General features: G+C 41.1%; 3 protein-coding genes across 28 annotated transcripts in view; 1 reads left to right on the forward strand and 2 right to left on the reverse strand.

Annotated features, from left to right (window-relative positions):
• Nucleotides 1–4,793, reverse strand: part of mycbp2 (MYC binding protein 2) — a 58,164-nt gene extending 53,371 nt beyond the window's left edge. For 15 of the 23 annotated variants that reach the window (XM_034574052.1, XM_034574068.1, XM_034574065.1 and 12 more), the window contains exons 1-2: nt 3,955–4,793; nt 1,043–1,118 (exon numbers count right to left, since the gene is read on the reverse strand). In XM_034574052.1, the coding sequence (XP_034429943.1) occupies nt 1,043–1,118; nt 3,955–4,226 (348 nt within the window). In that variant the 5' untranslated portion in view covers nt 4,227–4,793. The remainder of the gene's footprint in view (nt 1–1,042; nt 1,119–3,954) is intronic. The other 8 variants (XM_034574074.1, XM_034574071.1, XM_034574073.1 and 5 more) reach the window with 2 other exon arrangements.
• Nucleotides 4,794–8,720: 3,927 nt separating this feature from the next.
• scel (sciellin) lies at nt 8,721–17,453 on the forward strand. Of its 3 annotated transcripts, none has more exons than XM_034574085.1 (23): nt 8,721–8,870; nt 10,032–10,069; nt 10,259–10,328; nt 10,547–10,609; nt 11,012–11,080; nt 11,210–11,242; nt 11,352–11,393; nt 11,512–11,544; nt 11,637–11,708; nt 11,803–11,871; nt 12,054–12,125; nt 12,232–12,300; nt 12,400–12,456; nt 12,562–12,615; nt 14,252–14,302; nt 14,409–14,459; nt 14,714–14,782; nt 14,884–14,931; nt 15,046–15,117; nt 15,208–15,282; nt 15,941–16,049; nt 16,501–16,603; nt 16,699–17,453. In XM_034574085.1, exons 2-23 carry the CDS (start codon nt 10,045–10,047, stop codon nt 16,713–16,715), a joined length of 1,323 nt encoding a protein of 440 aa, XP_034429976.1. In that variant the 5' UTR covers nt 8,721–8,870; nt 10,032–10,044; the 3' UTR covers nt 16,716–17,453. The 3 variants fall into 3 exon arrangements, with proteins under 3 accessions (XP_034429976.1, XP_034429975.1, XP_034429974.1); XM_034574084.1 differs by lacking the exon at nt 12,562–12,615 and adding an exon at nt 13,737–13,799 and having other exon boundaries at nt 15,211–15,282; XM_034574083.1 differs by lacking the exon at nt 12,562–12,615 and adding an exon at nt 13,737–13,799 and having other exon boundaries at nt 8,722–8,870.
• A 1,051-nt stretch (nt 17,454–18,504) lies between these two features.
• LOC117754806 (putative nuclease HARBI1) lies at nt 18,505–20,854 on the reverse strand. 2 transcript variants are annotated; one of them, XM_034574081.1, is made up of 2 exons: nt 19,441–20,854; nt 18,505–18,729 (listed from the first exon to the last, which is right to left on the reverse strand). In XM_034574081.1, the coding sequence occupies exons 1-2, from the start codon at nt 20,662–20,664 to the stop codon at nt 18,583–18,585; spliced, it is 1,371 nt and encodes a 456-aa protein (XP_034429972.1). In that variant the 5' UTR covers nt 20,665–20,854; the 3' UTR covers nt 18,505–18,582. The 2 variants fall into 2 exon arrangements, with proteins under 2 accessions (XP_034429972.1, XP_034429973.1); XM_034574082.1 differs by having other exon boundaries at nt 18,604–19,217; nt 19,283–20,854.
• Between the last annotated feature and the right edge of the window lie 1,121 nt (nt 20,855–21,975).

Here is a 21,975-nt window from a genome sequence, read left to right on the forward strand (position 1 = left end):
CTTGTCTCGGGCTCTCTTCTCTGCCCCTAAAAAATAATATCGGATAATGTTCAACTCGCTGAGCAAGTCAATCTGGAGAGAAAATAACTGACTAGCTCACTCTACACTGAATAACTGTCCTTTTCTGTTACTATCTAATATCACATCTCTCTAGCCTCTGTCTGCAAGCTGCTGGGAAAAATGTATATAATAAGGTTAAATGCAAGCAGTGACTAACAGCATTACAGAGCAACCATAGAGCAGGCTGCTCTCTCACTCTGAGGAAAACAACAACGGGATGAGTCGATGTAATCTTAGTGGATTATGTTGACATAAATTGGGGATCGACAAGTCAACCTATGTTGTCCATGCCAAGTATACAGCAGAGGCAAAAAAATACAACCACATCCTCTGACACAGACTACGGCTCCCGCTTCGGATGGGGGAGATGGAGGCCGGTAGCTGTTGCCGTGGAAACGTGGAACACATTAGGTCGCTCGGCAACAGGACATCGTGCACAAGCCAGAGCCACTCCCATTTGTCTCGTTTTCTGTCTGTCCAAATCTCTGGCTTCATGTGTGCATGAGCTTCCTGGCACCTGACCAACGCCACCAAAAAAAGAAAATGACTCTGCCAAACACCTTTGAGACTTAAGATGATCTAACTTTATCTTTAATCTTATTACAATCAGTTAAATTCATTAAATAGTCCGACCAGCTATAAGGAATAACCAATGCACACCTACTGCTTTGAAAGTTGCGAATAAAAACAGTCATGTTATCATTTTCAAAAAGCAAAACACTACAATCGACATTTGTCAAAGATTAGTCTATGATATAGTTGAAGTACTGAGGATGTTGAATAATGTACCCATTTGTGATTCAACATTGCAATCATTACCTCCACGGTTTTTGAGGGCCTTGTACAGTGTAGCCTTGGCCTTACAAGCCATCAAAACACATCAATTATTAATATCTGAATGTAAATATAGCAATTGTATACCATTACACAGAAGCACAAGTGTAGAATTGTGTAATATATTTGACAGTAAAACATTTCTTACCTTTGTTCTTGATTTCACTTTTGACTTGACTTTCTGTCGCCTCTTCAGTTTCTTCTTACTCAAAGCCTTTTTTCCCCTGAAAGTAAAAAGTGATCACTAAATCTTTCAATTTATAATGTATGTTTAAAGCAACACGTAAAACAATTCATTTGATCATAATGATGAAAAGCTCGTGATGAGGTAATGTCGCCACATTTTTCTTTGAGCTGGTCATGATTACTGGGAAAAAACATTTATCATTTTATTTGTTTGGATTATCTTTCACTTAGATCATTGTTTTTCATCACACTTAAATGTGGCAATTTTATAAGTGTTAATACAGTATAATAATGTTGTCCACTGTTCAGACTGGTAATATCTACAAATCCATCAGGGAATATAAAACTGGCACTCATTTATATGAAATGGCTTCCAAATTAATTCCCTAAAGATTCTATTTATCTGACCTGGGCTGCAACTTTCATCTTCATATCATCTATAAAATGTGAAAATGAAAGTTTTCTAGATCCCATTCAACAGTCCAAAACAAAGTCTAAGACTATTCCATTAAATCAAAGAAGGATTGCTATGAGATAATATGGATGTTGATTAAGAATGCAGCTGGTTATGGGAAAAAAATATGATGTTATCGAAATCATAATATTATGATGGAATGATATTAAATGAAATATCCAAATGGCAGGTGCTGCAATTTTATAATACAGGAAAATTATGTCACAACGTATCATAATGAACAAAGCATTGTGTTGCTAGATAGTTGCCCCAGCCAAGTCTGCAGACCATTGATAAAAGCACTCATCAATTTAGTGACGCATATCACAGACCCCAGGATATCACCCCAGGACAATTTACATATTTTATTTATTTATGGCAGATATCGCAGCTTGCAAACCCATTCTGTAGTAGAAGCCTCTTTATTCTTGATTTGGGAATTTTCGCCCACTCCTTCTTCTTGCAGATCAATTCGAGGGCTGAGATATTTTTAGGCCATCTTGCACACACAGCATGTTTAATATCTATCTGAGTCCAGGAACTGCGAGGGTCATCCCTATACTTTCAGCTTGTGAACCTTGGTGTAGCTCATGGTGGATTATGAGGTGTGCTGTGAATCATTGCCTTGTTGAGGAAGCTTCGGTTTCGTTTTTGACGAATTGCTGCATTACATTTGCATCACAAATGTACAGATAGTTGGTGGCATCCTTTCCTCCCTCCATCTGTGCAGATGTTTCCTGTGCCGGTAGCTGCCACATAAACCCCAAAACTGAAGATTTCCACCCACACACTTAGCAGGGTGCCCAAACTTTGTCTCCCACGTGTCCCAATTACAGTTTGTGTTTCTCTTTCTCAAGATCATTAATTATAATAAGAGTGCATTTTGCCACAGGGATTGTGCCAACAGATATGAAGGTGATGGGCAAAAAAGAACTATCCTTCCCTTCGGATCATCTACGACGTTTCTGTGGCCAGACGCGCACACAGGATCCTTAATGACCCGTCACGCATTCTGTTTGTCTGATTTTGACTGGTTACCTTCAGGTAGACGTTACAGAGCCTTTAAGTGTAAGACACAACGTCCATCACATCATGTCTCAGTAACCTTTGCACTTTGTCTGGCACATTTTACACTCTGGTTTTTAGATTTTAATACCAGTTTTGTTTTTCATCTTTTATGCGTTATATCCTTTTAGTGTGCCATCTTTTTTAGTGTATTTAGGGCAGGTGCTATATTCAACTCACTTTTACTCTGCATAATTGTTCTGGGTCTTACACGATATGTCCTTGTTTACTGTTTCTTTGTTGTTTGTTGCCCAATGTACTGTTCTGCTGCTTTCTCCATGGGGACAATTAAGTATATTTGATAGGATTGGATTTGTCTCGGTGGCCCAAACTTTTTCTTTTTGCATGTGGATGCGAGTGTACTGGCCCACGTTTTGAAGCAGGCATTGTAAATGGCTGTCTGAGGCAAAAACAGATCTGTTTACGAGGGAGGAGGATGCTGCAACGACCCAGCTACTCAAGACTACAACCTGACTGACAATGACGTAACTGCATTTACCGCTGGTGTCGTAAAAAACAAACGAGTTCATCCTCCTCCAGAAACATGGCTATAACGTGAAAAGAGCAGCATGTTGTATGAGCTCTGCTTTAAAACACATTTTGTACTACCCAAGTAAAACGTTAGCATAACCTGGGGAAGGGCTGATGCGAACGGGCTAGCTATCGAAACGTTACCGGGTAGTGGGCCTGAATATACACCGCTAAAATTATATTAAAGTCCCAGTAAGGTGGTGTACGATGTGATGACAATGTTAGCAACGTGAGTTTGAAATGGCTAACAAGCTAATTTAAGTATTGCACTAGCCATACGTTTGTTTACGTTTAGCTAGGTAGCAGCTATTTACCCAAAACAAATTGTCAACCTGCTGTCATGACAGTTAGCCAGCTAGCTTGTTCCGGCTATATGGCGATATATGAATGAATGCACATTTTTCTTTACAGTTTATTACAGTGTGTCGGTCGATGTGAGGCTGAAACACGGTGTACAGGCAGAGAGCAGCCGTGGTGTAAATCCCCGGCGCAGGGGTTAACTAAAGCAACGTTAGCTTAGATGACACGGATAAGCTAGGGAAGTCAAAGCCCAAATGCTACCTAGCAAAGCCGATCCTCGTAGAACGGTTCGTCCAAGCCATTGAGCCCCTGGTGTGTAGTTAGCATTTCAAACAATGTCTGCAGTGACACGCGTTAAACTAACTCACGAGCCATGAATGTGTTTTAATTTGAGTGTTGCTGGTGCTCCGACGTGCCACTTAGCAAGGGTTAATGTTAGCCTACGGTCGTTAGCTCGGTTAGCAGCACAAATGACAGACCAGCTCCGGCAGACATCTCTGTCTTTTCCCACGTAAATCACTCACCTTCCTTGATTCAACCCCTGCTCTTTATCGTTGATAGCGGTCGTGTAAATCCGCCTGTATCTTTCGGCCAGGGCTCGTCCCGAGAGGAGAAGCTGGTACCGAGTCCGACAGTCCGACTGGGCTCCGGGCGTCGGGCAGGAACCCATGCCCGTACCGATGGTTGAAAGCTCGGCTCCTGCTCCAGAATTGACCCGGACACCCAGCCCCATGGACGGTGATGCGGAGGGCAGGATCCCACCGCCGGCGGCCGCTGCCGCAGCAGCACACATCATCGTCTTGGAGAACAATGCATATATCACTCAAAACACGACACGACCAGGTGACATGTAGCCATCAGAAGCGGGTCCGCTCGATTGTTAAATCCGCCACATGTTACATCATCTGCTCGCTCCGAGTTGCGGGGAAAAACCACAATTAGCATCCACGGTTATTAGCGCAAATTGAAGCCAATCCGGTGGCGCAACTACGGTCTTCCGATCCAGCCTCGGCGTCAACACGGTGCCCGTCGCCCCGAAGAATGAGTCTCACCGAGCCATCACAAAATATCTGGTGGGATAAACAGAACCGCTATTTTCCAGGGGAAAAAATCCACCCTATGGTTGTTTGGGTCTCAGTCGCTGCTTGATTATTTCTTGACCCCGGAGAGGCAGCACCCTCAGCTGGGCTGCCATCTTAGCTCCATCATCCCTCCCCTCCCTGGCGGAGTCTTGCGTCGCTAGCATGCCGGGATATTTTCATACGAGCAAAACCGAGCTATCATTGATTTCTACCCGAACAATGACCTCCCCTGTTCGCAGCTCGTTTCATTTATGATCATGTTTCTTGTTTGACATCAGTGGAAGTGGACGATAGCACTGCAGACACGTGATAGAAACCTATGCTGCTGTTTTTCTATGTTGCATGACACTTTGATTGTGCACATTTAATTTGCAGAGGGTTCATCCACAGCCCCTCCCAGTTTGATCTAAAATTGGCACAGTGTGATGCTTAAAAGCGATGAAATGCAGTCACACTTACAATCAATTAACAGCAGCTTCCTGGAATAATAATATTAATGATAATAATAATAATAATGATAATGCTCAGTGTTTTCATTGGGCTTCATCCTCCAGTGAGAGAAACTGCGAGGTGTTGCCCTTTGAACTCATTAGTTTTGCACAAGCGCTGCAGCCTCCTTCACATTCAATCATCTTGAGTGTTACAGTGGTCTTCACTATGCAGACCTCAGTCGAGGCCCACATAGACACTACTGTGCTTTTTTAAAAAGTAAGATAAGATAAGGTAGACAAGATTATCTTTTATTATTCCCACAATGGGGACATTTGCCACATTACAGCCACAAAGAGGACAGTCAAAATAATGACATCGATGAAGGTAATAAACAAGTAAACACGCACTAGCCTATAAACACAAGGAACTATTAAGAATATATATAAATTATAAATATATTTACAAAATATGTAGAATACTGAGGATATGGTTCACACTCAGCGATACAACAAACACACTATATGATCATTATAATTCACTATATTTGTGTCACAGCAGTAAGAGGACAGTCAAAATAGAGACATCAGTAAAAGTAATAAATAAGAAAACACACAAAAGACCATAAGTATAAAATAGAGACAATATATACAATGTAAACAGAATATATAGACTGTAGATGATGTGGTTCACACTCAGGGAAATACTAAATATGGGTTAATGCATAAAATATCTAATGACATGGGGATACTGAAGTGCCTCAGCAATGCAAGATGCTGATTATGATGATGACAGTACATGTATTTTTCATTTGCCATACTGACGAGGGTGCGACAACAGTGGAGAAAAAGCTGAAACACTGCAGGGGGGGGCACCAGGAGACACTGTGAGTTGGGCGACATCAGTCAAAATGTCAGTCAAGACCAAAATACCCCGCAAAGCGACACAGGAAGCAGGCACAGATTCCACAGAAATACATATAATATGACACACAGATGCTCTACGTCTGACTGAGAACATGTATGAACATGTGAGTGGATTTTTCAAACGCTTTAATCAACTGGATCTTCCTATATTCAAATTCAAATCTAATACAATCTCTTTAAAAAGGTGGTATATGTGGATGTATATGTGGAAGCATATATATTGGGAGAGAGAGAGAGAGAGAGAGAGAGATTTACACAGGCCCTAGTGGTGCTTTATTGGCTGCAAGGCTTTGCAATAGTCCAATGATGAGAGAGGGGTCGGTCCACAGTCTCTCCTCATAGCAACCCAGGAAGCATTCACAGATTATCATGCGCAGTATCAGAGCACGAGCATGTATCAGTGATGACAACTGAGTCTCCAACAGCAGAATTTATGAGCATAAAAACTGAGGGGTCGCGCCATTAGATGTTCAGTGTGAAACATGAGGTGAAGAGGAGTTTTAGTCGAAGTGTGCAGTAATAATCTGTTGTAAAAGCATCATAAATATGCTGGATAACAAACTGCTGTTATCATCACCCCTCCCTCCCTCAGTGGCCTTTTAGATAGAAGGTTATAAAACGAGGAGGATTTGGCGTTGAGCTGGTGGAGATGCAGCTCTCAGCGTTCAGAGGTGGCTCACTGTTAACCCCTGGTTGTCACAGCTCTGTCCAGTTGCAGGAGGGAGGATGGAGGGAGGATTGGCATTGTATGTGGGCCAAGATGATGTCATCATGGGTCAGGACACAAACATGAGCTGAAGTGGTGGAGATGAAATCAAGTTGACATGAACACATCCAGGAATGAGGGCTGGTAAAAATCTATTTAGGTTTGATTTATCAATACAATTAGTTGTCCTGATATAACAGCTCCCTTCTATTCACCATAGTAGAACAGTTTGAATTATTTATATTTCATTATCAGTATTGCTATTTCCACCTTTATGGATCTGGCACCACCCAGTGTCAGTGATCTCCACTTGTGTTTATAAAGCTGTATCGTACAAAGCAGCAGATTACTGTTGACTATTACTATTGACTGATGAATAACAACACATTCCTGTAGATTCATGCTGTACAACATCAGGAGAATACGCTACCTTCTCACTCAGAAGGCGGTGCAGGTTCTGGTCCAGGCCCTGGTCATCTCACGCCTAGACTATTGTAACTCCCTCCTGGCAGGTCTACCTGCTAGTGCCATCCGACCTCTGCAGCTCATCCAGAATGCAGCAGCTCGACTGGTCTTTAACATACCTAAATTCACTCACACTACTCCACTCCTCCGCTCCCTTCACTGGTTACCGGTGGCTGCCCGCATCCGTTTCAAAACATTAGTACTTGCGTACCGTGCTGCGAACGGATCGGGTCCAGTCTACATCCAGGACATGGTCAAACGTTACACCCCAGCCCGTTCACTCCGCTCTGCTTCGGCCAATCGGCTTGTTGCTCCCTCACTGCGAGCTAAACACTCATCAAAATCACGACTGTTTGCTGTCCTGGCTCCTAAATGGTGGAATGAGCTCCTCATGGACATCCGGACATCAGAAAGTTTACACATCTTCCGCCGCAAACTAAAAACACACCTCTTCCGACTATACCTTGAATAACATTTTTAAACTAACAATTTAGTAGCACTTAAATGGCACTTACTTATAGCACTTTGTAGTTTTGCTTTTTTGAAGAAATTGTACTTTCTCGATTCTTGTTGTTCTGGGTTTGTACCCTCATGGTTGAATGCACTTATTGTAAGTCGCTTTGGATAAAAGCGTCAGCTAAATGAAATGGAATGTAATGTAATGAATGAATGAATGACAATAATGCCAATATGTTTCATTGAGGTAGTTTGTGGTTGACTTTTCCCCTTTAATTCTATGAACACGCTTTATTCGGCTGATGACAAACACATCCATTCTTCTGGATCAGTTAAAGGCAAGTGATTGAACATATGGTGTTTCCCCCTCGTAGTTCTGTCACTTCGAGAAGTCTGCATTCCTTTCGTGCTGTCATTGTGACTAGGAGGGGTGCACTTATCAGTCCTGTGTGTTGTCACACCCTGGCATGCTATGCACCTTTCATACCTTTGATCGCATAAAACACGGCACTCCTTGACAACATGACATGCAGGTTTAGGCCTGGTTGTCGTTTGAGTTTTACAACCACTGCTGATTATTTAGACCTGTGCGTTTGAAAATAGCCTCTTATATGCTATAACTCTCAAGGTCTTGTAATTATTATTATTTGTGGTATTAAATGTCATTCAGCTGAAGATTCATTCAAAGTCGGGGATATTATGACTCGGACTTCAACCAAACCTTTAACCTGAGCGTGAAAATCAAGTTGAAAGCGCCTTATCTCGCGGTACTTTTATTAGCGTGTGTGTGTAAAAGGCCACTGTAAACCAGGTAGTGTATTTAAAAAGTCAGAAGGATATTAATACACAGGGTAATACTTTAACAGTCGTCCATCTTATGTTAAATTCAAGGTAGTATATCAGTCATGAGCTTAACCTCAATACACATTATGTAATAGTTTTACCTGCAGAATATGGATAGCATCTTCTTATTTAATTATGTCTCAAATCATATTCCATTACATTCAATGAGGAAGTCGCAAAAAATCCGAATGCATTTTTCAGTTCTGCTTCCTTGACACCTAAGTTGAATTGCAGGTCCTTCAGCACCCCACCCATGTAGCTGTCAATTTTTTTAAACACGCACAGAAAGCAGAGCAGGTAATGAGGCATGAATGATGATGACGGACAGAGAAACATCCAGAGTGGCACAGAGAGGGAGTATTCTTTGATTCGTTATGTGAAGCCACACCCTTGGGTGTCAGAGGAATCTCCTCCCTCAGCATTAAAGCAGCAGACAAGGGTGGGATTGCACACTGCGGATAGATCAACAGGTGTCCGGACACGAACTGTGGTGAGAGTCTACTAAGTCTCTTTCAGCGAGTCCCCCCGTGGAGGTGAGTGCAGAATACTTTTTCAGTCACACTCAGTCAGTTTCCATTAACGTGCCTGTGATTTACAATAATGTGACAATGTGGTTTACAAAATACAGATGATTTTATCTCTGGTAATGATTTTGGAAAAATAAAAATCTGAAACACAGGTATAACGTATGAAGAATATGTACTAATGCAACGATGATGATAATACGATAGAATGTACTTCTATAGTGACTTTATTTTGAGTATGTAAATGCGGTCTTACACTTGACATAAGGACATGACACAATCGATCTCATAATTTAGGATTTCCTGTCCAAACCTGCTAACGTGACTTTAAATGAATCTCAGAATTGCTGTCGAGTTTAATTATATGAAACATTTTTCTAACATGTTGAGTTGAAAACATGTTCTGTCTTGTAAAAGTTTTCAAGTTACCAAACCAGATTATAATTTGGCACGCAGAATTGTGGAGATCAAGGACGATTTCTGAATCGAAAAAGGCATTTGAATTATAACTGTATAATTCTCAGGAGCAACTTTCTTTTCTTACAAACCATAAAATCTTGAAACTAGAGATTTAACTGAATCTGTCTTAAAATTATATATAATTTTTCCAAATAGCCATTACAACTTTCCACACGATTGTTCATGTCTGTCATCAGGCCTCTGCTATGAAGGTGTTCGTGCGAAAGTGTGCATGTAGTCAAATCCTGATCCTTATCATCAATAGCTAATGGCATGTTACGGGTACACCCCTGTGTTTTGCTGACAATGGTCTGTTTAGAGAAGGTGTGTTATGGAGGAGGTGGAGAGGGGGGGTGTCTTCATGTGGGTTCAGGTCAAGACAAACCTGTTCTGTTCTTAATCACTGTGAGTGTGGGGTTGAGCAGAGTTTAGGTTGATACACTGCAGCCTCCGTGACAAACCTGCCACAGCGTGACTAAGCGCCTGAAAATGTGCACCCGGGTGCATGTGAGGAGATGAAAATCATACTGAGACACTGCGGAGGAAAAGCGTGGATTCCAAAAGCGTTTTTTGACCTCAGGTTAAACTTCAACATAGAGCTGGTGCTATATGGTATATATGCAAGGTCCCAGGCCACAGTACCACCTAGTGGATAATGTGCTGCAGTGTTATTATGTGATGAATTCACCTCTTGTTCTTTCTCACTTACAGGTGAAGTAACAAAATGAGCAGGTACACGAATCAGACTTGTAAGTACTGATAAATATCAATTATTAAAACTCCATGTAGTGCCAATAATTTAGACAAAATCTAAAATACACACACATACATACACATATATATATATATATATATATATATATAGCAGAGCCCAATGTTAATTATGATATATGTATTTATGATATGTGATAGATCTCATGTTTCCCTTGTGTTTGCAGCTAAGGTCACCAACCTGCTGAAAGACGGCAGCTGGATCAGAAAAGACGAGGAAGAGGATGAAGATGTCGAGTAAGTAAATGGAATCGCACAGCACAGACACTCCATACATTCCACGCGGTGAACTGAACTTACACAAACATTCCGAAACTATTGGGTGTGACTTGTAGTTCATCTCGGTTTACACCTTCTTAAAAAAAAGAAGACCTGCTACATTCCTTTTGCAAGTCGCAGTGTTGAATCATCTCTGAATGTATGAGTGAATTATTGTTTTTTTTCTCCTCCCTCAGCCGCGACCCAAACTTTGGCAAATCTATTCTGGGCCGTTACAAAACCAGTGAGACTGTTGTGAGGTAAAAACACTATTCCTCCAAAAAAGGGCAAAATAATGGGAAGCTATCATCTTTCGGGAAGAATAATTTTTCTTAAATTATGTCTGCCAAGGAGGTTGTATTTTCACCCCTGTCTGTTTGTTTGTTGGTTTGTTTGTTTGTTTGTGAGCAGGATTACACAGGGAGGCGGGTCCCGTATTTTTATTTATTTATTCCAAGGTCATTTTGTCATATGTTTAGATTTCCCAGGGAATTATCCATGGATCTTGATGGAAAGCAAATTAGGCACATTTTGGGAACTGATATTTAAGAGTGTGAAGTATAGTGTAGCTTGATTGAATTCAAGGGGACTGTTGGACCTTGGCAGAGGAATGTGCTCCACTGAGTTCTTTGTTTAATGTCATTCATTGTCTTTGCTCACAGTGGAGGCAGTGAAGTAAAAACCACCAAAACCATAAGCACGACAACATCTGTGAATGCTCTCTCCAAGAGGTAACGTTTCTTTAAATGTACTTGTCATCTGATACCTATTTTTTTATATATATGTCATTACTATTTCTATGCAAACGTCATGTGATCAGATTGTGAAAAGAAACATTGATTGTGATCTCGTCGTTTCAGATTCAGTGAAACTCTGGAGGAGCCGAAGAGCAGGTTGGTACACAATGCAAACAGTATTATAGTCTTTTTGCCAATCAATGCACTTGCAGTAATTTGAATCTGTACTGTTGCTTAATAATGTCTCCCTCTCTCCTACTGGAAGCACCCTCCCTTCCAGCACGTCCATATCCCCGTACACCAAAAGGTAAATTTCCACAATAACACAAATAATCCTGCTAAGTCTGGTGATTTTATTTTTGTATGCAAAGCTCCATGTATCACTATAATGTGTAACATTGTTTTTTTTTATCATGTCACTACAGAACCAGTTCTGTTACAGAGGAACCAAAATCAAGGTACGCAACAGATATCTCAAACCAGCAAGGAAACGTACAGAAAATACACTGAGGCACTTTGTAACTTTAGCTTTGTGTGTCTCTTCCTTCAGCACCACAACCAGGACCCTCTCCAAGGATGGCAAAACCACTGAGACCACCATCACCACCTCCCAGAGTGTCAGGTAAAAAGCACTGCAGCGTCACACAGATTATTTTACTGCACTTTGAGTCTTTGTGTCAGATAAATAAAAATTGGTTGTTATTGTTATTTTGCAGTTCTCCTGTGATGAAATCTCCCACTATGACTGAGACGTTCACTGAGCGAGTCAAATCCTCAAGCCAAGGGTGAAAACATATGTCTACTATTATATTTTGGGGGGGGGGGGGGTAGAATATGTCAAATTACCACTGCATGCATGCTCCACCCTCTGTGAGCTTGTTGCTGTTCTGTTACAGTGCTGGAAAATAGATTTGATTGATCCTCTAATGTTGAATTAAAGATAAGTTTCAACATCTTCTCTACACAGGGGACTTTACTCAAAGATCACACCTACCAGAACTTCAAAAGTGACTGAGACGACTGTTACCACCAATAAGGGGTAAGATCTTTTCAGATGTTACAAAAGTTATCATTGAATAACATTTGAATTTCAAATCTATACATGACACTAGAATTGAAGCGGTCTTTAATATATTTCTGTGCAGTGCGGAGGAGAAACTTTACGACACCCTCCTGCCCTCCGGCATCAAGGATGATTACTCATCTACAGAGAGGTGATGCTTTTACAAATCCATCAATTATATTGATCATGACATCAGGCAATTAGTAGTTTTAAACTGTACGAATCATCTGTACTATTTTCTTCTTTACAGCAAAAGGACCATCTCCACAACTCAGACTTCGATAGTGAGAAGCAGCAATGACACTGAGTGAGTTTAATCCTGTAGTAACGATAATAACGGGAAAATGATTCATTATTATTATTGACACTAATGATTCATTATTAACACTTTGCTGAATTTATTTCTCTGCAGTGCTCTCTACAGTACACTGATCCCAAGCGCTATCAAGGACGATTTCACAGACAGGTAATGTTTGCACTCACTAATAAAACCAGAGAGATCCTGCTTAATCTCATCGACAACACTTTACTTTAACTTATCCATATTGTGTCATTTTATTCATTAGCCCTGAACTTATAATAAACAATTATACAATAAAGGTTTAATACATGTTTTAAAACATGATAGAATATTATATACAAAAAGAAAAAAGCAATTATTAATGTATTTCTTGACAGCTAAATCCCTCCTTTGGAAATGCATAGTAGGGGCTGTTGTATAAACAGATAATAACATAACAGTTGAAATCACTGTTATGAACTATTTGATAAAATACATCTTAATGGATAAATAAAGTATTAATGTTTTTAAATAATGCATATTAATAAGCACTTAAATGTACTTACAGCGCTATACTAATTAAGATGAATAACTCTTAACAAAACCAGTATGTAATTATTCTGTCAGTGAACCCAAAACACTGTTGTTATCACAGAAGTTCCAGGATCACGAGGAGTGAGACAGCATGCATGCTCCACCCTCTGTGAGCTTGTTGCTGTTCTGTTACAGTGGTGGAAAATAGATTTGATTGATCCTCTAATGTTGAATTAAAGATAAGTTTCAACATCTTCTCTACACAGGGAACTTTACTCAAAGATCACACCTACCAGAACCTCAAAAGTGACTGAGACGACTGTTACCACCGATAAGGAGTAAGATCTTTTCAGATGTTACAAAAGTTATCATTGAATAACATTTGAATCTCAAATCTATACATGACACTATAATTGAAGCGGTCTTTAATATATTTCTGTGCAGTGCGGGGGAGAAACTTTACGACACCCTCCTGCCCTCAGGCATCAAGGATGATTACTCATCTACAGACAGGTGATGCTTTTACAAATCCATCAATTATATTGATCATGACATCAGGCAATTAGTAGTTTTAACTGTACTAATCATCTGTACTATTTTCTTCTTTACAGCAAAAGGACCATCTCCACAACTCAGACTTCGATAGTGAGAAGCAGCAATGACACTGAGTGAGTTTCATCCTGTAGTAACGATAATAACGGAAAAATAATGAATTAATATTATTGCCACTAATGATTCATTATTAACACTTTGCTGAATTTATTTCTCTGCAGTGCTGAGGACCAACTCTACGGTACACTGATCCCAAGCGCTATCAAGGACGATTTCACAGACAGGTAATGTTTGCACTCACTAATAAAACCAGACAGATCCTGCTTAATCTCATCGACAACACTTTACTTTAACTTACCCATATTGTGTAATTTTATTCATTAGCCCTAAAATTATAATAAACAATTATACAATAAAGGTTTAATACATGTTTTAAAACATGATAGAATATTATATACAAAAAGAAAAAAGCAATTATTAATGTATTTCTTGACAGCTAAATCCCTCCTTTGGACATGCATAGTAGTGTATAAACAGATAATAACAAAAACAACAGTTGAAATCACTGTTATGAACTATTTGAATGGATAAATAAAGTATTCATGTTTTTAAATAATGCATATTAATAAGCACTTAAATGTACTTACAGCTCTATACTAATTAAGATGAATAACTCTTAACAAAACCAGTATGTAATTATTCTGTCAGTGAACCCAAAACACTGTTGTTATCACAGAAGTTCCAGGATCACGAGGAGTGAGACTGTCACAGTGGAGAGCAGCAGAGGGTGAGTGGATGGGAAAGGATGTTGGAGAATGTGCTGCGTCTTTCTATTTACAGCAGATTTACTACATTACCAGGTTTCCTCTGACATTTTCCTTTGTGTCATTTAGAAGCAACAGCCCAACTCTGACATCACCATCCTTCACAGGAAGACTAAGCAGGTAAACATGTTGCAGTTAAAGCAGTTAAAAATAATAGAGATAAACATGTATGAGTGGAAAAATATAGCTCAGGCCCCTAGCTAGGAACCACTAGGGGGCGTTTTGCCACATATGTAATTTTGTCTTTAAGTATTTAGAATTATCTGAAAAATGCTTTGAATATTTTGCTCAACCTTCCTGTTTTTTTATTATTAATCGGCCAAAATAATCAAATCAGCTTGTACCCAACTCATTCCTTTGCCTCTGACACACAGTTACAAAGGGTACTCTGACGATTCCCCCACCACCCGCACCTCCTCCTACACCGTCAGCACCACGCCCAGGTACTCATTTGACTACTCTCACACTGTTACACACACACCAGATGACACTATGGATGCAGACTTTCTATTATTCCTAATCTGGTCTGTGATTGCACACACAGTGACCCATACAGCAGCGACCGTCAATCCTACTCCAGAACAGACAGCAGGTAGGAGGACGCAGAGCCGTCCAACACCTCACGTCATTATGTTTTCATTTTCATTCTACTTCTGTATTGATTAAATCTCACGTGTGATCTGTGCTTCACTTTGTCTTTGTATAGCTATGACCGCAGCATCAGCAGCCCCACTGCCTACTCATCATCATCATCATCATCATCGTACAGAAGCCGCAGGTATCAGATGATATGGGTTTAATGTGGATGTATGTTATACATTATATGAGAGTAAAGTAAGACTCCAGCTGATAACTGTGATTCTCACAGCAGGTCAGATGACAATCTAGGAGATTCAACCTACTCCAGGTCCTCCACCAAGAGTTTGTACGGATCTACTGACAGGTAGGAAAAGTCCGACGTCTTTCTTAATGGTGGACGAGTTGGTTTTGCTAAAATATATTCCCAGTTAGTAAAGACACAAATTACACTTGAGGCTGACGGCTGTTACATTAGTTTCTCTCGTATTTGTTCACAAACTAAAGTTTTGGGCTAATTGACATTTTGGCCTAATGATGGTGTTTCCTGAAAAGTTAAGGGATCACTAATGTCAAAACAATAAATCCTGCATTTCAACAGTTTTACTCAAAACCAAAAGTATCTACCTGGAGAAAAGTCCGAAATTCTACAAAGTCTTTCAGATTCCTCATCTCGGAGCCATGAATGTCTGAACCGAATTTTTGCACCAGTTCAATTAATAATTGTCATGATATTTAACTGAAAGCCAAAAATGTCAACCTGCCAGTGGTACTAAATAAAAAGGCATAGGATCACTATAGTTAGATGGGTTTAACTCTTGGAACCATGAATATGAGTTCTTCAGATCTATCAACCTTTGTCTGAACCGAAGTGTCATCGACCATCTACCAGACTCATGTATAATTAGGTACGCTGGCTTTTGTTTTGCCAAACCACTGCTTCCGCGAAGTCAAGAATGAACTATCCTTACTATTCTTTTGATAGTTATAAAATAAAGAAGTTTATTTACCTCTGTTCCACACAGGCTGGTGCTTGAGAAAGATTTGTGCACTTACTGCCGTAAGCCGTTCACTGGAGACGCCAAGATGGTCCTGGATGACCTGAAGATCAACTGCCACGCTACCTGCTTCAAAGTGAGCAGATTAAAGACACACATAAATCAGCAATGTGTAGCGGTTGTAGGACGATGTATTTAGATAATTTATGAAAGCAAAAGTTGCAATACCACACTGTCAAAATACTTTAATGCAAGTTTACTTTAAGTACTATTTATGCAGAGGAGGTGGAGGCTCTAGCTTTAAAATATATTACTACTGATGCATTAATGTACACAGGGGCATTTTAATGTTGCTGGTTAAGATAAAAACTAATTCTAGTTACTCATCATAATGTTCAGTAGTTCTATGAATGATGAAGACACATTTGCACCAAATAAAAATACTTAGGTAAAGTAGTACTTGAGTATTTTGAGTATTCAGTTACATTCTGCCGCTGGCGACAAGAAGTTATGAGGGACTGTGCAGCTGAACAGTGGCTCAGTGTGTATCTCTTCCCTCATGTGTGCGTTTGTTTGTGTGTGAACAGTGTGAGGTGTGTAACAGCACTCTGGGTCATATGAAGGCCGGGGACAGCATGTGGATCTACAACCGCATGGTGCACTGCGAGAACTGCTTTGAGGTTACCAGAGGTAAGAACATTTTTAAAAATACAGTTTTTAATCTTCAAAGTCCAAGTAATAAACCTTGATTCCAACAGGTAATATTATTTCTTCCTCCCTTACAGATAAATGGCGGCGTTGAGTTTCTCGCCGGCTTTCAGTGGAGATTCAGCCTCTGGATCAATGATGAATCACTGTTTATCAACATGGGCGTGATACTGGTTCTCCTGTACTTTAGGTTTTAACAAGCTGACAGATCTTTATCTGGGTGTTCTGGCAAAAGACAGTTTCAATTATATCAATATAACTTTTTATCTTAAAAATGCATTGCAGCTAGTTGTTACTGTGTTTTTGACATCGTGGTATTTCATGTCTCTGTATCGATTCTAACATAGTTTGAAGATGTGCATTTCTGATACTCTTAGTTCTGCTGCCTTTATGGGGACTCTTATGTGTAACCTGACAAGAGATATTACAAAAAATTAGGGCCGGGGGCTTTTTCTGTGTGCAATAAGGATCACGAATGCATCTTTATCAAAAAAGTAGTAAAATGTGAAGGTTCTTGTGTGTTTGAAGAATTGTTATAATTCTGCAGTTAATATATATATATATATATATATATATATATATATATTACAGTCAAAGTTCTGCAGAAATATAGACATAATATAGACATAATTATTTGACATTAGTTATAGAATGTTCAATTATTAATCTTGTTGGTATAGACTAAATTTTATGTCAGTAAGAAACACAGCACCACATCTTATGATATCCCATCAGCTATTTACAGAATAACAATGGTGCTCTAGTTTTCTATATATTTTGATCCCATTGAATATATTTGACTGATTCTCAAATAAACAAAGATACAATATTCTTCTCATGTCATTCTTTTGATATTTAGAAACCTGTCACAATTTTGCTTGAATGTTCATGTGTATTCATGAGGTAGCTTCTACGTCATCAAATTCATCTGAAGAGATAAGATTTTATTAATCCCAAAGGAAAATCTTGTTCCATCTTGCTCCAAGATTACAGTATAATATAAAACAGTGAATTAAGCAATAGATTATTAAGACTTGTTAAGAATTGTTAATAAAATAAAAAGTACATAGTAATGTTGAACCAGTGAGATTTAAATAAGCAAGATACATAAGACAGTCAAACTAATAGTAAACAAAAGCCACAGTAAGCAGAAATGATAAATAGAAAATATGGAATTTTGCACGATATTGAAACATGATGGGAAAAAAACTAATATTACACAGTGCAAAAGAATAGTATTATTGCACGAGTGGTCAAATTGCACATGAAAAAGAAAAGCTTCTTTTGTATATATTGTTGGTATTATTTTCCAAGAGTCTGATTATCAGTGGTCCTCCCTGCAGAAGGGGGAGGAGTCGTACAGTCTGATGGCCACAGGAAGAACAGACTTCTTGTGATGTTCTGTGGTGCTGCCATTGGTCTCAGTCCACCACTGAGGGTGCTGCAGTGTGACATCAGTGTGGCATGCATGGGTGGAGAGGCATTGTCTATAATACTGAGTAGTTTCCTCAGCATCCTCCTCTCTGTCACCTCCAACAAAGACTGAAGTTCCACTCCCAGGACAGAACCAGCTGTTCCGAAGAGCTTGTTGAGTCTGTTAAGCTGAACTCTGGAGATTGTCAGGACATTCTCAAGAGGGGCTGTATGTGTGAACGCAAATGTCCGTGGCAGCATCTGCAGACTTTCACCAGCCAGTCCCCTGGTAAAAAGTCTGCACAATGTCCGAAGGAGCAGATGTGGGAATACAGCAGGAGATTCAAAAGGTGCCAAACATAGAAGACACTGACAAAGAAGACAAGAGCTTTAGGTTAAAGGGCCAATGGTGTCGATGTCCTGTAAACAAGAACGTGATCTATGCAGCGGATCCTGCCTTTGCCTGCAGCACCACCTCCCAAGAAAGTTCCGACTTAAATAATTCTCTGTCCATCCTCCAGAGGTCGAGTCTAAAAACGGCTTCAGTGTCAGCAGACCACAGCGTAGAAAATGGCGCCGGCCACCAGTGATAAGACATCTGCTAAATCAATGGATCTGCAGACATGAGCCAGAGAAAAACAGGCGACTCTGACGTATCTTACACAGCATGTGTGTCCAGCTAAGTGTCTATGTGGACGCCCAGGTACTTGTACTCCTGGACAACATCCAGCTCTGATCCCTTGATGATGACTGGGTTCAGGACCTTTGCTTCTTAAAGTCCACCACTGCCTCCTTAGTCAGTGACATTAAGACTGCAGGTTTAGTCTCCAGCACACAAAGGTGTACTAGTACTACTCAGTGGCGGATATCAAGGAGGTTATAGATGCAACATAGAGCAGATTAAACTCCCTCTCATTTGCCTCGCAGCGGTTTGCTCCAGTGCCCTTCCCACACACACACACACACAGTGGTTACTAACCTCCAGTTAGTCGCAACTCTGCAGCTAAAAACAAAGAATGTGTCAGACATGTTGCTTTAATTCTACCCCTCAGCAGAATAAAACACATTTTCATTCAACCTGGCAGCATCTTGTTGCTGTTTTACCTCACAGTTGAATATTAAATCTAACCTTGGTACGTGTGCAGCCACGTCTTCTAAAGCACATGTAAGGCAGGTGGTTTACCAAGGATTAAAATGTTCATAACTCATTGAATATTCAACCGGTTTCCAAGACCTTTGGTGTGTTACCAATGAGATGAAATATGCACCCCTGGTACTACTGGACATAACCCAAGTATAAAGGGAGAACATTTTGCTCTCGGAAAATGTGGCACAAATCCAGTTTTTAAATCACTTTATGGGTGAAGAAATGTTGTCAGCACACGTCGCACTCGTTTCCCCTCAGCTTCATAGTCGTCTGCTCTCAAATTACTACACGTGCTGGGTGGCTGAGAGTCCCTGTCGTACTGGAGAGCAGCATTCATGCTTTCGTCATCCACAGGCTGCCCCTGCAGTTCACAGTAGTTGTGCAGCACGAAACAAGCGTAGATGACAAAAGGCAGATCGTTCATGTTTATGTCCATGGCCCTCCTCAAGGCGGCAAACCGTGCTTTCAAGCGTGCAAATGAACACTGGATCACCATGTTTGCCTTGCACAGTGTGAGCCCGTACGACTGCTCCTGTGGGGTCACTCCGCCATCCGGGTATTCCTTCATGAGGAAGGGCATCAGTGGATAAGCTGGATCACCCACAAGGAACACGGGGACGGCCTCTTCGCCCTCCACCAACACTTTAGCACAGGAGGGGATCGTCCCATCCTTCAGGTCACTGCACAGTTTGGAGTTGGTGAACATACGCGCTTCGTGCACACCACCAGGCCATTTCACAACCACATCCATGAAGCAGTACTTGTGGTCGCACAAGGCTTGGACATTCAAAGAGTATGCCCCCTTGGTGTTGATGTAGTCTGTGGAGTTCGCTGTGGGTTGTTTCACTTCGATGTGGGTGCAGGCGACGGCTCCCAAGCACTGTGGGAGACCGTGTGTTTGCTGGAAGTTGACGACAAGATCCTCCACCTCAGGCTCCGTGCTCGGTTTCTTGACGTAGTCCGGGCCCAGGAAGACGGTGATGGCCTTGCAGACGCGTCGGATGATGACCGACACGACCTGCCGGGACAGCCCGAACGCATTCGCGGTTTTCCGGAGCCTCCCCTCGTCGTTCAGATAAAACAACGTGCACGCCACCTTGGTGAGAACATCCACGGGCGTCCGCATTTTAGTCGCGGCTCCCTCCACATGGGGCCGCAGTCTCTCGCTCAGGTGCATCAGGGCCGACCTGGACATCCCGAAGTTTTCTCGCCATTCCTCTGGAGCCACGACCCCGTTCGTGAAGTTATCCCACCAGGCGCTCGTTCTCCCCGGTCTCACCCAGAAACGGCGCTCCGCTGCGGGCTGAAAGCGCCGCGGGACACGGGGGCTGTCGCAGATGGCTCGAATGATGGCTCGTCTCCTGCGCATGTACGCGGTGGTGGCGTGATAAAATGCGGAGTTTAACTGCACGACAGCTGTTAGCAGAGACAACAGAGTCAGCAACGCTTGTGTTTGGTTATCCATGTTGGTTTCTACCTTCATTGTTGTTTTCTTCCGGGATGGACGTCATGTGATAGGAGTTGGCAAATCAGCAAAGAGTACGTCATGACAGAAAAGACCCAATCAGCAAGCGTTCAGACGAAAAACGCGTTCAGGAGTTTTCAGATTAAAACGAATATTTGACTTTTCGAGCAGATGATGGAGCTTCATGATGAGTTTGGGGATTGTTGCACTTATTAGGGCCCGAGCACCGACGGTGGGAGGCCCTATTGAAATTGAAAGGATTCTTCTCTTCTTCTTCTTATTCTCTGCCAAATGAATTGGCTTTTTGAGGGCTTTAACATGCTCAACTTCTTACCAAACTTTGCAGGAAATTCAAAAGTCGGAGAAATGTACGTATTCTGGCGTAATTTGAAATGGGCGTGGCAAAATGGCTCAACAGCGCCACCTATACACAGCCCCTGAGTTCACTTTGACCGATCTTCACGAAAAATTGATACACAGGTGTATCATGTTCAGACGCACAAAAAAGTCTCAAGGAGCATTATGAAAAACGCAACAGGAAGCCCGCCATTTTGCATTTAGTGGCCATTTTTCACATTTTTACTTTGACGTACTTGTCCCAGGGCTTTCATCAGATCAACTTCAATCAGATCAACTTCATTGAGATGAGTGTCATCTCAACAAGATGGAGATACAAACTAGGCGTGGCGTGGCGTCAAAGTTTGATTACACGCCATCAAAACACGAGGTTCTGTATCTCGGACATACATGGTCCAATCGAGTCCAAACTAGACATGTAAGACAAGAGTCCCAGCCTGATGACATCTACACAGAAATCATGACTTAAAATCACAGCGCCCCCTAGTGGCAACAGGAAATGTCTTGTTTTTTGAACGTCTTACACTTGGAAGTATTCCTCCTCATCCACTGACCGCAACCATGTCAAGCTGTGTCAAATGGGTCTCAAGATATTGATAATGTAAGCATAAGATTACTGTGACTTTTCGTCAAACGCCATATTAGTGGCGTGGCGTTAAAGTTCATCAACTCGCCGTGACACACGAAATTGCTGTAACTTCAGTGTTCATGCTTCAGTCTCCCTCAAAATACATTTGTGTAACAACAGCCCCCCCATGAAGATATTTATATGGTTTTAAGGAATGGGCGTGGCAAAATGACTAGTGCCCCCTAAAGTGCAGCCCCGGCACTACGATTGGCCGACATGTACAAAAATCGATAGGGACATGTGTCTTTTCATAACAAACAAATAAATCTCTTGGATAGATATGCTAGACCAAACAGGAAGCCCCCCATTTTGACTTTAGTGTCCATTTTCCACTTTTTTACTTT

Source organism: Hippoglossus hippoglossus, chromosome 21 (genome assembly GCF_009819705.1).
Source record: "Hippoglossus hippoglossus isolate fHipHip1 chromosome 21, fHipHip1.pri, whole genome shotgun sequence".
In the NCBI taxonomy this organism is placed as follows: domain Eukaryota; kingdom Metazoa; phylum Chordata; class Actinopteri; order Pleuronectiformes; family Pleuronectidae; genus Hippoglossus; species Hippoglossus hippoglossus.

What these genes read in the sequence shown, in the direction of transcription:
- scel (XM_034574083.1), top strand. Translation starts at nt 10,045, where the DNA reads ATGAGCAGGTACACGAATCAGACTT. An exon ending in GAAGAGGATGAAGATGTCGA is followed by an intron (nt 10,329 to 10,546) that starts GTAAGTAAATGG and finishes CTCCTCCCTCAG; the next exon opens with CCGCGACCCAAACTTTGGCA. An exon ending in ACAGTGGAGAGCAGCAGAGG is followed by an intron (nt 14,303 to 14,408) that starts GTGAGTGGATGG and finishes TGTGTCATTTAG; the next exon opens with AAGCAACAGCCCAACTCTGA.
- LOC117754806 (XM_034574081.1), bottom strand. Translation starts at nt 20,664, where the DNA reads ATGAAGGTAGAAACCAACATGGATAACCAAACACAAGCGTTGCTGACT. An exon ending in TGAGAGCAGACGACTATGAA is followed by an intron (nt 18,730 to 19,440) that starts GCTGAGGGGAAA and finishes GTACCTGGGCGT; the next exon opens with CCACATAGACACTTAGCTGG.